Source organism: Caloenas nicobarica, chromosome 18 (genome assembly GCF_036013445.1).
Source record: "Caloenas nicobarica isolate bCalNic1 chromosome 18, bCalNic1.hap1, whole genome shotgun sequence".
Taxonomy (NCBI): domain Eukaryota; kingdom Metazoa; phylum Chordata; class Aves; order Columbiformes; family Columbidae; genus Caloenas; species Caloenas nicobarica.
Window position 1 is genome coordinate 10435226 of NC_088262.1, and position 12354 is coordinate 10447579.

The following is a 12354-nucleotide window of genomic DNA, read 5'->3' on the forward strand; positions in this document are numbered from 1 at the left end:
CCGGGGACCGGGACGCTGCGGCCATGGCCACCAGGCCCGCGCCCGCTGGGGGCCGGGGGCGCGAGGGCCCCCGGTGTCGCGGCCACGGGACGCGGAGCGGCGGCGGTTGGTGCGGCCGGTGCCGTTGGTGCGGTCGGTGCGGTCGGTGCCGTTGGTGCGGTCGGTGCGGTTGGTGCGGTCGGTGCCGTTGGTGCGGTCGGTGCCGTTGGTGCGGTTGGTGCGGTCGGTGCGGTCGGTGCGGTTGGTGCGGTTGGTGCGGTCGGTGCGGTCGGTGCCGCGGCGGCTGCTCCGTCCTGCAGCATCGCGGGAGGTGCTGTTCATCTCGGCGACTTGTGGATCTGGAGACTTCGGTTGACGCCTTGAGCTACTGGAGTGTGTCCAGAGAAGAGCAGGAGAGCTGGTGAGGGGCTGGAGCACAAGTGTGATGGGAGCGGCCGAGGGAGCTGGGGGTTCAGCTGGAGAACAGGAGCTGAGGGGAGACCTTCTGATCTCTGAACTGCCCGAAAGGAGCTTGGAGCCAGGGGGGGTCGGGCTCTGCTCCCCAGGAACAAGCGCTGGGATGAGAGGAAACGGCCCCAAGTTGCGGCAGGGGAGGTTGAGGCTGGATCTGGGGAACAATTTCTTCCCCAAAGGGCTGTGGGGCACTGGAACAGGCTGCCCAGGGCAGTGGTGGAGTCCCCATCCCTGGAGGGGTTTGAAAGATGCAGAGATGAGGTTCTCAGGGACATGGGGTGGGGGCGGACTTGGTAGTGTGAGGTTTATGGTTGGACTCAATGATCTTGAGGGTCTTTTCCAACCAGAATACTTCTGCGATTCTGTGATTGCGGGTGTGTTTAAGGCTGAGATGGAGCCTGGTTTCCAGGGCCTTGGAGAGGCGCGAGCAGCAGGGAGCCAGCCGGGGGGGCGGCAGGGGGACGTAGGTTTAACAGCAAGTCGGGAAATCCTCCTCTCCCTGCAGGTCAGAGTGTGGACGTGAGCAAGGATCTTCGATCCCCCCCGGGGGCTGACAGCGGAGGAATCTGCGAGGAGACCATCTTGAGCAAGGGAAAGCCCGGCTCTTGCCATGGTGAGTGTGATGGGTGCTCAGGCAGGCCTGGGAAATCCCCAGTGCTGCTGTGGCACTGGCTGGCAGGCAGGAGCCATCCCGAGGGCTGGGGGCTTCTGCCCAGCTGGCAGGCAGGAGGGGCTGAGCTCCCTGGTGTCACTGAAGGTGTCACATCTCTCTGCTTGCCCGGGGTTTCACCTGCCATTTCCCAAGCAGCGCGGGCGGGACGAGGGCTTCGCTGGTGCTGCTGGGCTTCTCTGGAGAAACCTGCCTCTGGCTTTAGTGTGCTGAGAAAGTCCAGCTCAGACTCGCTTGGTTTTGCAATGAGGGAATTTGCCTTTCTCCGTAGGCTACGCGAGTCAAGAGAAGCATAAGTGGTAAGTACACTGGCGTGGTCTCCTTTCCCTGTCCGTAGGTGCTTTGGTGTGCTGGGGATGCCTGGGACGGAGGAGGGGGGACACTGGGATGAGGTGGCAGCCCTGGCTACCGGAACGGTCGCCATCCCTGTGTGAAAGGTGCAGCTCAGTGCATTGTGTCATTGCTGACCCAAACATATTCACCTGCCTCTCCAGTCAAAGGGATTTGCTTCCTGGGCTCCTATATTCTGTTCCTGTGGGTTTTCCCAAATCTGGAGGAGAATATATGCGTTTATTTCAGTTCTTCCCCTCCCCTGCTCCCTAACTGCTGGTTTAGAGGCCTCTTGCTGCCCCTGATACTGAAGCAGTGCATTTGGGGTCAAGTCCTGGCCCTGGCAGCTCTCTGTGGAAGACATGGCAGACATTACATTGCTGGTGCTTGAGCCCAAATCTTTCTTCTTGGGGGATCTCGGAAGAGCAAGCCTTATTGACATTGGGGGCTTTTCTGCACCAGCTTGATGAGCTCACCTGCCTCAGCACCTTGAATTTGTCTTGTTTCAGGCTCTATTGATGACATCCTTGAGGACCTGCGGGGATATGATGGTAAAATGAAGCTTCTTTGCAGCTGAAAGGGCAGCATCCTTGTCCTGGTCCTCCCTTCCTGGGAGCAGGAGTTGCTGGTGCAACAGCCCTTGATCTGCGAGAGGCTCCAGTTGTGAGGGGGGAGGCAGCAGGGAGCAGGGGGGACAGCCGGGTTCCCAGAGCCAGAGGCCACTGAACAGGTTGTCCGTCGGTCTGGGGAGGTGAAGGGAAGTTTGTCTCTGATTAAAAGCCTCTGTGGTCCATGAGAAGCTGGCAAATCCCCCTGTGGAGTGCCCAGGCCTGGGCTATGGCCGTGTCCATCATCCTGCTCTCTCCCTGCGTTTTTCCAGTTGAACCCCGTGTTACATCTGCCAGAGCTTCCCAGCCGGCCGGGAGCAGCGGTGGGAGAGCCTGGAGCAGCAGCGTGCGGGCCAGCAAGGAGTGAGTGCCTTTCAGATCTCTCCGTGCTCCCCACGTCCTCCTGACCTGCCCCGTCCTCAGCTTCTGCACCCGCTCCCCGCCCCGACAGGTGGTTTGCAGAGGATGATTTCTTCAGCAAGGTCCTTGCAGAGAACAAGGCAGCTGCAGGGGTGAGCCCAAATTTGGGGAGAGAGTCTGGATGTCCTGAGGGCTGGGGCTGAGCTCTCGGGCATCGCTGGCAGGGGGAAAAGACAGGAGAGGGGAGTGGGTGTCCGGTGGGAGACGGGCTTCCAGGTACCGAGGATGGAGCAAAGCCCGGGGGTACATGCTGCTGCAGCCCAGCCTTCCTGGGTGCGCTTCGGCTCAAGCGTCGTAGGAAGAGCCCTCACCCAAAGCAATGGGCTTGGGTGTTCCTGACGCTTCTCCCGGAGGCAGCAGCAGGATCTCAGCCCAGGACTCAGGGCACAGAGCGTTTCAAGTACCGAAATCCCCCCATCTCAGCCCCCGTGCGCTGCAGCCACGGCCCCCAGCACCAGCCTCCCAAGGGAAGAGCAGTGCTGAGGCATCCGCAGCGCTCGCCCTGTGCCCGTCCTCATCCTCTTGCTTTCCAGGACAAGGACGACGCGGACTGGGATTTCCTGGGGACATCGAAACCCGGTTCTGGGCCATGGAAGATGCCCGTGAAACGTGGCACTGAGAGCAGCTCTGAGACAACACTGGAACAGAGCAGCAGGAAAGGTAAGCAGGTTGCTGGATGCCTCCTCCTTGTAGGAAAGGAATCAGCAGCCTGGCTGAGTTTGTGTGAGGTCCCAGCTGATGAAATCGAAAGCCACCCAGTCCCATCTGTGACTAAGCAGAGCGGTCATTTCTAGAGCAACTCAATAACGGGCTTGGTTGTGCCACAGCTCAGGGAGTGCCACAGGTTACAGAACTGGCCTTTCCTTTGCGGGAAGGGAGGCTCAGATTTTCCCTTGGGCCTCACCCGGCCTGTTCTGCACGGTGCCAAATGAGACCAAGTTTTTGGGGTCAGGATTTGGGTGGCCGTAGCATCCGCGGTCCACGGCAAAGCCCAGCGGGGGCACGTCTGGGTGGGTCCCGGCTGCACTTTGGCTGTTACAGGCACTCGCCCCTCTTGTTCCTGCAGCGGGGATGCTCATGGGTCCGATGCTCCCCTCAAATGGCCTTTCTCCCCGATAAATCCCACTGGGCTGCTTGGATCTCTTGTTGTTTAAAAAACCAACACCTGCCCTGCTCAAACCTCCTCCCATGTGTGATCCCATCCCCAGAGCTACCCCCACGCCAGACGCCCCTGCGCACGGTGGCCCCGGTCCAGAGGAGGAAGACATCGTCGTTTGAAGATGTTGATGACGACAACCTGTTGGATACGATGGGAATTGGCAATGGCCCAAAAAAAGAGTAAGGGCAGTGCGGAGGCGGTGGGAGTAACGCAGGGGGCGGGCTGCACGTTGAGCCGGTGCCACCGTGCTGGGGGGGGATGCTGGAGCTTCTGCCCGTGGGTCCCAGCAAGGGGCAAGAGCAGCTGGTTTGGCAGAGAAGAGCCAGAGCAGCCTGGCCAGGCTGTGTGAGGAGGGACAGCCCTGCCTCTGGAGAAACCATCTGCCACCGTGTCCCCACAGAGAGGAGCTCCGGCCAGCGCGCTCCAAGCTGGATGAGTTGTTCGGACGAGGCTCCGTGGCCAAAGTCCTGGAAAAGCCAGGTACGGGAGAGCATAGGGAGTTCAAACTGGATAAAAAGCTCCCAAAGCAGCCAGGTGAGCCCAGCCAGGGACGTTGGGAAGGTCTGCAGAGCTGACAGCATTGGCTTGGGCTAGCGAGCTTTATTTGTAATGCCCTTGCAGGGGAAATGCCCTTTCTGTCGGGGTGAGCAGGGCGGTTAACGGGCTCTGGGTCAGCGCGGGGGAAGGCGGCTCATGCAGAAGTGTTGTGCTCTGCCCTCGAGGCAGCCTGGGAGGAGGAGGAGGAGGAGGGGAGGGCTGGTGTCTTTGCAGCAGCTGCTCCTCTGGGCGCTGGCTCAAGGCTCCTTGTCTGAACAGAGGAGGAAAAGCGTTGGGACAAGGAGGAACTTGTCTTTGGAGCCTACAAGCCCTCGATGGGCTCCAGGCCCGCGGTCCAGCCGGCAACGGGGCAGTCGGTGAGGTACGGTGCTGTGCGTGTGTCTGTAGCTCCAGCCACCACCCTGCTGTCCCTGCGGCTGAGCAGGCAGGTCCCCGCATCCCCTTGCAGGCAGGTCTGCAGCTGCTTCTTCTTCCTCAGGTTTTCTGCCGAGATCAGCGGCAGCGAACCGAACCCAGAGCTCCGCTCCACACCTGATCGTTCAGGCAGACGGAACCCCGTGCAGAGAAGAAGGGGCGGAGACGACTGGCTGGGCTTGGAGGATGACGATTTCCTGGACCCGGACCCGCTGTCCCCAGCCAAGGGCAGCCCGGCACTCAGCATCCCCAGCCCTGCCGCAGCCGGGCGGCCCGGCCCCGCCAGCCAGCTCGGGGCTGCAGAGGAGGCAGCGGCTAAACCCGACCCGATGGACTGGCTGACGGCTGCCTTGGCTCGCAGGAAAGCCGAAGCACAGGCCGAGGTGCAGAAGATAGAGGCCAAGACCATGGAGACCCGGGAGAAGAAGGTCGAGCCCTCAGAGACCCAGGAGAAAAAGGCTGAGCCCTCAGAGGCCCAAGAGAAAAAGGCTGAGCCCTCGGAGGCACAAGAGAAAAAGGCTGAGCCCTCAGAGACCCAGGAGAAAAAGGCGGAACCCTCGGAGGCCCAAGAGAAAAAGACCAAGCCCTTGGAAACCCAAGACACAAAGGCCGAGCCCTCGGAGGCCCAAGACACAAAGGCCGAGCCCTCAGAGACCGCGGGCGAAGGGCTGGCTCCCCGCTCTCCCGTCAGGTAAAGGCCCGGTCAATGGCCGCAGCGCTCCCGTCTGCTCCACGTGTGGCTGCTCCAGCAGCAGCTCTCAGCAACGCCTGCCTCAGAGTTATGAAATTCATTTAAGCACTTTCTTGTCTCCGGTTGGAGTAATGCTGCGGGTCTTTGTCCCGCTGATCCAGCCCACAGTCCCGTTCCCCTGTGCGGGTTCAGACTTGTGCCCTCTGAACGGGGCTCAGAAGGGAATTGCAGCCCAAGTGCCTCGAGCGGCGGGCAGGGGCTGTGAGCTGGGGGTGCCCGGGGAAGGGGGTGGGTGCAGCGAGGGGAGCACCAGGCTTGGAGCTGTTGGGGTCTTTGCTCCCTCGGCAGCCAAAAGGCTAAATCCTGCCGCAGCCGAGCGGGACGGAGGCTTTCAGCTGCGAGGCAGGAGCTGGTGTTGGGGAGGGATCTTGTCTCTCATGGCCTCCTCGGCTTGACCACATCGGGTGCTTTTTGCCTGCAGCCAGCTGGCCGCCTCCCCAGCAGCATCGGAGTGTCGGGCAGAGCTGCTGAGCGCCCAGGCCCGTGTGGCAGAGCTGGAGAGCCAGGTGAGCCCCAGCGCCTGTGGAGGGGGACATGGGTGAGCCAGGGGGAGGAGAAGGGGCCACGTCTGCTCCAAACAGCATCAGGGTGACGGGAGAGAGGAGCAACCTCCCTGTCCAGAGATGCCAATGGCCACCGAGTGCTGCTGTGGGGGTTCTGTCCCCGGGGCAGCACAAGAACCTTCTCCCCGGGTGCCCGGCAGGTGCGGATGCTGGAGGAGGAGCGGGCGCATCACAAACTGTTGCTGGAGAGTGCGCAGCAGCAGCACCGGGAGTACCTGGATCTCCAGAAGAGCAGCCACAGGTAGCGGGCTCTGGCCTGTGCTCCCCTCCTCCGGCAGGTCCTCGCCTACAGCCCCATCCAGCTCCCCTGAGGGGACAGTGCTGGGGCGCGTCCCAAATCCTCCCTGGGTGGGTGACAAGAGGAGGGGCCTGTCCCTTTGCCAGCAAGTCCCCAACCAGGGCACCGCACTGGGCAGCAGCAGAGGGCTCAGGGCTCAGAATGCGGAGAGCGAAGCAGCCCCTGCCTCAGTTTCCCCACGCACACAGCAACACCGATCTGCTGCTAAATCCCCGTGTGCCCTTTGGGTGCAGAGTGCCGGGTACTGCAATGAAAGCAACACTTGTTCGGTGCCGTGACCCCTCACGGGCTCTCTCCGGGCAGGACCTCAGTGACCCTACTGGAGGAGAACTACGGGCAGCGGGTGGAGATGCTGCGGCAGCAGAACGAGCAGCTGGTGGCTCAGCTGCGGCAGCAGTGGCAGGACACGGCGCGCGATCGGGCAGAGCTGCTGGCGCAGCACCGGCTGGACCTGGAGGAGCTGCGGGAGCAGCACCGGCTGGAGCTGCAGCGGCTGCGGGAGCTGCAGAGGTGAGAGCGGCACGAGCGGCATGTGGTGCCGGTACCCCCGCTCTGGGTGAAGGAACCAGGGAACGGTTTGGGGAGATGGTGAAAGGAGAAAGGAGAGTCCAGAAGCGCTGGGTTGAGGGCAGCTCAGTGGCTTTTGGAGTGGGGATTTGCTTTGCAGCTGGAGACAGGGAGATCTGGCTGGAGACATCATCCCGACGGAATGCATTGCATTTTGAAAGATGCTGAACCCCATGTTTTCTCTCCCCCAGATTCCTTTTATTCAGAACAATGAGTTGCTGATGTCTGCATAGTTTGGGTCAATGAGAAATCTGGTTTTAGGCAGAGAAGCCCATAACCCCCAGATGTGGTCCGTCCCAGATGTGGATGGCAGTCTGTGGGATGCCCCGTGACAGACCACCCTGCCAGCTCAGCTCCTGGGACCTGGTTCTCAGCCCCACGACCGAGCCTCTTCCACGGTGCCCGTCACGGGGAGCACCAGTTTGTAACAGCCCATGCTGGGCTCCTTCCCCGTGTCCTGCAGGGGGTCTGTCCAGGAACTGCGCAAGAAACACGAGGAGCAGCTCCAGCACGTGAAGTGGCTGAAAGAGCAAGAGATGGATGTGCTGACCAGCACCACTTCACACACCAGGTACAGACAGCCGGTGTCGTGTCCCCGCGTTGATCCCTGGCCAGGGCGTTCCCTGTCCTCCGGGAAACCAGGCCCGCAGCACAGGAGGAGCAGGGCCCATCCTCTCTCCCACCCGCAGCCCCCAGGGATGCTGGGCTGTTATTTAGTATCTGTCTGTGCTCCCCGAAGCAGCAGCTGCATCTTCCTCCGGCTGTGCTCTGATCCCGAGAGGTTCGGGGCAGGGCTGCCCGGCCTATGGCCCAGCACACGTCCCCGTCTCGTTCGCAGTGAGACAAAGTGTGTCCCCCAGGGTGACCCTCCCCTCGCTCCTCTGCACAGGTCTCTGGACGGCATCATTGAGAAGATGGAGAAGTTCTCCAGTGACCTGCAGAACATGTGCAAGAGGGACATGGAGGAGGAGCGGAGCCGTGTCCAGGAGCTGGTGACCAACACGGAGGCCAGGCTGGGCGAGCAGACTCGGCTGCTGGAGCAGGTGAGCCCACGCTGTGTCCTCTGCCCGGGCCAGGCTCCTGGCTGGGTCCGGGGCGTTTCTCTGGCCCACAGGAGGTCCCCGGCCTGGAGCCCGTGAATGGTGTCTGTCCCTGCAGCATCTGGCAGGCTCACGGGTGGGTCCTGCTCACCAGGGAGATGTTCAGCGCTGCCTTCTGGTGACAGGGATGTCGCTCGGGGTGGTGAGAATGGGGGTGTCCCAGGAACAGGCTCCACCAGCCCGTTTCAGATGTTGACTGAAGCATCAACTCTGTCTCTCCCCTTTACCCGTGAGGAGTTTGGGCAGCCAGACCAGGCGCAGCCGCCTCTGTTGTGAGTCTGGGGAGAGGAAACCCCCACGGTGGATGAGGCAAAACCTCCCCGTGCCACGGCGACGTGTCCAGAGCCAGTTCTGCTCCCCCCAGGGCTGTCCAGAGGGGACATGTGGCACAGACAGTGCGGCAGAGCTGCATTTTTCAGGGCTGCCAGGGTGGCAAAGGACCACTCAGGCTGGGTATTTCCAGTGCCGAGGAACTGCTGTGCGGTGAGCGTGTTTGAGGGTGTGCAGCACGGTGAGGGGCTGCGTCCGTTCTGAGGAAGGAGTGTGTGTGTGTGTCCGGTCCCAGCTCTGCCAGCCCTGGTCCCCACAGGTGGAGGGGTGAGGGCACTGCTGGAGCACCGGGGGCTGTTGCTCTGCACCCAAAGCGGCCACAGGAGGAGCTCAACAGGGGCTCTGCCTCCCCCTCAGAAGACGTGAGATGGTGTCCGGGACAGGGCAGGTGATTCATCGGTTTCCCCCGTGCCCACCCTAGGAGCGGGCAGAGCTGAAGATGCAGGGCCAGGAGCTGAAAGCCAAGGAGGAGCAGCTGGCGAGAGACAGGCAGAGGCTGGATAAGGCCTGGCAGGAGCTGAGGCTGGAGAAGGAGAAGGTGAACGGGGCCGCGCTGCGTGTCCAGCAGCAGGAGGAGCTGATGAGAAGCTCGAAAGAGGTAAGCCGAGCGTCTGCACCACGGTTCGTAGCGGTGCATGGGCTGGCAGCACAGCCAGGGTCTCACAGCCCTCCTGAAGTCATGAATCCTGTGCCGGGAGGGGAACAAGGGGACGCGCAGAGGAGCCCCAGCCCAGGGCAGCGAGGGTCCCTGTCCCCAAGCTCCCCAGCCGCTCTGCCTTGCAGCTCTTGGCCCAGAAGCACGCGGAGGGGGAGCGAGCCCTGGGGGAGGCACGCAGGATGCAGCGCGAGTTCTGGGACAAGCTGCAGGTCCTGCAGCAGCAGCAGGAGCAGCTGAAGCAGCAGCAGGAGCAGCTGAAGCAGCAGCAGGAACAGCTGAAGCAGCAGGAGTGGCGTCTGGACCAGGAAAAGGCCTCCTTAGCTTCCACGTACAGCGCCCAAGTGGAGCTGCTGAAGTACCAGGCCGAGCAGGTGAGGCGGGGGAGAGCGGGGCTGGAAGGGGCTGCGGAGCCGCTGGCGGAGCTGGGCTGGGTGAACCCGACGGGGCCCTGAGAGCCGGGGGGTCTCCTGAGATCAGGGCTGAGCCCTGGGCTGGGCCGGGTGGGCTGGAAGAAGCCGCGGGCAGCCAGAGGAGTGACAGCAGAGGCAAGGAGAGGGGGATGCTCGCAGCTTGTCTCAGGCTGGCTCCACGTCCAACCCGAGATGGACATCGTCCTCAGCTCGAAGGGGTTGCCCTCTGCTCAGCCCTTCCCTGGGTGGGAGATGCCAGCTCTGCTGGACTCTGGCTTTGTGGTGTCCCCATCCTGTGCCGTCAGGTCCCTGCTGGGTCTTTCCCCAGGCAGGGACGCTCTTGGAGGCTTCCCCTGCGGGTCCTGCTCAGACTGTGAGGTTCTGGGCTCTGGAGGAGCCAGGGAGGGGTCACATTCATAGGGGGCCATGGCACGAGGGAGGCTTTGGGATCCTTCTCTTGTTGATGAGCAACACCTTGGACTGCGACTCTGTTTCTGTGGCACTTTCTGGGATCATTCCCACCCATCCTTCCTTTCTTCTCAGGAGGACAAACGCTTAGAGGAGGAGAGAAACTTCTTGGAGTCCCTCAGGAAAGCACGATACAACACTTCACGACTGTCAACAACCCCTCCACCCTCCTCCTCTTCCGTGGACGATGACATTGAGTATACGCGTTCATTTATGAAGGCCCTGAGGAAAGCATCTCCACCTGTGCAAGTAGTCAATCTGTCCTCCCTTCTCCGGCCTACCATTTCTTAGAGGATTTTCTTTCTTCCTTTCTCTTCAAAAACGATCTCGGAGAGTTCAGAGTGCGAAGTTCTTCCCCAGCGCCCGTGACGCCACAGTTGGTCTGGCCTCCATCCCTCAGGGCGAGTGCCACTCTACAGCTGCTACAGGAACCTTTCATCAGGCTCTGCTCCAGTGGCCGTTCTGTCAGCTCTGGTTCTGTCGTGACTTGTAATAACATCGTATGTGAGACTGTGGTTACGAGTTCAAGGCCTTAGAGACTTCAGGAGTTCGTTTGGACACATTAGCAGGGATGCTTAATAAACACAAAGGGAGGACTGTTGCAGAATAAGTTTAATCACTTAAATTCCTTTAGTTGTATTCTATGCTTCAAAATATCGCGATAAGGACAGAGAAAAAACTGCCTGGAAGACAGAGGAAGAGAATCCAAGAAGAAACAACGAAGGCCCCCGACCCAAAATTACCACTGGACCAACAGGCTTGTGAAGGATACGTGAAGAGCGGGTGCACAGACTGTGGGGCTTTAAAAGCCGAAGTCTCTTTTGTCTCATGCTCCTCCTGCTGAGAGGCCCCAAGTCCAGACCGTTTCTTTGCTGTTATGCAGTTATTTATGGAGATCCTGAGGAAAGCGCCCTACAACACTTCACCTCTGCCGGCATCCCGACCGTCCTCCCTTCTCTGGACTGAAGAGAAGCTGCTAAATTAATGTAGACTGGGATTAAGTTACAAAGATGTCCCCATGGTTAACCAACGACAACATGGCAAATGCTTTCTAACCACCTGCAAAACGAGGGGATATTTTTCAAGTTTTAAATCGTTCTGCCTGACAAAGAGACCTGAAGATTAAGGAACACGTTGTTTAGAAGCAGAGCGCTTAGCTTATATTTGACTAGTAATTAATAGTAAGAAACTCATCCGTTATAACTAACTTCATACTAACCTTATGTTAGCTCACAGGAAGGAGATTGGGGAACCACCTGGTGATAATGTGAATAGAGAAACCTTGCTGACATATTATATTCAGTCGCCATTGTATAAATTAGATGATGAGGAAAAGTGGCCTCTGAATGAAACTCTGAATTATGCCACGTGAACGTTATTCTTGAAGAGAGAAGGAAAGTGGGCTCAGGTCATGTATGCTGATACGTTTTTCACTTTGCGAAAACCCCCAGAGTGGCAGGCAGAATGCGGTATTAACTTGCCACCACAGGATCCAGCTGTGTTCACATGAAAAAGGGAGCGGAATAAAGCTCAGGGGAAGTTGAAACGATGCCGTTCAGCGTGTAGAATAAGACAGGAAACTCCCCTGATGAGAGGGGAGGGCGAGATAGAAGAGTGTGTGTCCCCACGGGGTGTAGAATTGAAGATTATTTGCCCTGCCCTTCCGAGGTGGTGAAACTCAGGAGAGAGACGAGGAAAACAGGGAAAAGAATCAGAGTGTTTAGTTGATACTGGAACGTCTCATTCAGTTTTGAATCAGGAATTGATACCATTAGATGAAGATTTTGTAACTGTTGTGGGAGCTACTGGCCAAGAAGAGAAAGCTTTCCTCAACAGCCAATGAAATAGAAATTGGGAAAACAAATTGGAATTCCTAAGTTCTCATCTATGCCTGGGTCTCCAAAACTGTTACGGAGACGAGACTTATGAAAACAATTGCAAGCAATAATAACATTCAAGCAAGGTGAAGTGACATTCAAGATAAAAGAATTGAGCTTTTAAATTTGGCAGTGATTCAAACTGACAAGCAAAGCCATAGACCTCAGGAAATGTTGGATCGAGTATTTCCAGGGCTACGGGCTTCAAGAGTTCCTAGTAAATCAAAGAATGCAGAACTTGAGAGCGGGGAAGCTCCTCCAGGAAATGAGACTTTGTGATCTCCTGATAGCCACAGAAACCAAAGAAGACCGTATGCAATGCACTGTAAGTTTGCTAAATTTTGTGAGATGTAGTGGGTGTCGAGCTTCCCAACAGAAAGCCCAGCTGATACAGCACCAAGTGACTTATCTGGGATTCGAGATCTCTGGAGGGCAGCCAGGGCTGGGGATGGAGCAAAAAGAAGCTATTTGCTGGACATTTCTTAGAATGGCACGTTGGTGCAGACTTGGAGTTTATAATTTTGGACTTTTAGTAAAGCTTTTGTATGAACCGTGAAACAAAAAGACTTCCAAGTTGAATTGGACAAGAGAAGCATTTGAGGGCATTTGCACAACTAAACCAAGAACCTGGGTCTCCCAGATATCACCAAGCCGTTTTAGTTATACTCACACGAAAGGCCAAGCATTGCTTGGCGTGTTCTAGCGCAGCAATTGAGTCCT

At 58.7% G+C, this 12354-nt stretch overlaps 1 protein-coding gene across 1 annotated transcript; it reads left to right on the forward strand.

Annotated features, from left to right (window-relative positions):
* The first annotated feature begins 844 nt into the window (after positions 1 to 844).
* LOC135995968 (fas-binding factor 1 homolog) lies at positions 845 to 10540 on the forward strand. Its single transcript, XM_065647622.1, is given in 19 exon segments — positions 845 to 854; positions 959 to 1066; positions 1963 to 2004; positions 2579 to 2653; positions 2656 to 3141; positions 3690 to 3819; positions 4041 to 4174; positions 4457 to 4569; positions 4690 to 4823; positions 4899 to 4995; positions 5086 to 5303; positions 5785 to 5869; positions 6067 to 6167; positions 6528 to 6734; positions 7255 to 7362; positions 7681 to 7834; positions 8643 to 8819; positions 9005 to 9250; positions 9833 to 10540. Coding segments are annotated over 19 exon segments (2841 nt in total). The 3' UTR covers positions 10049 to 10540.
* The last annotated feature ends 1814 nt before the right edge of the window (positions 10541 to 12354 follow it).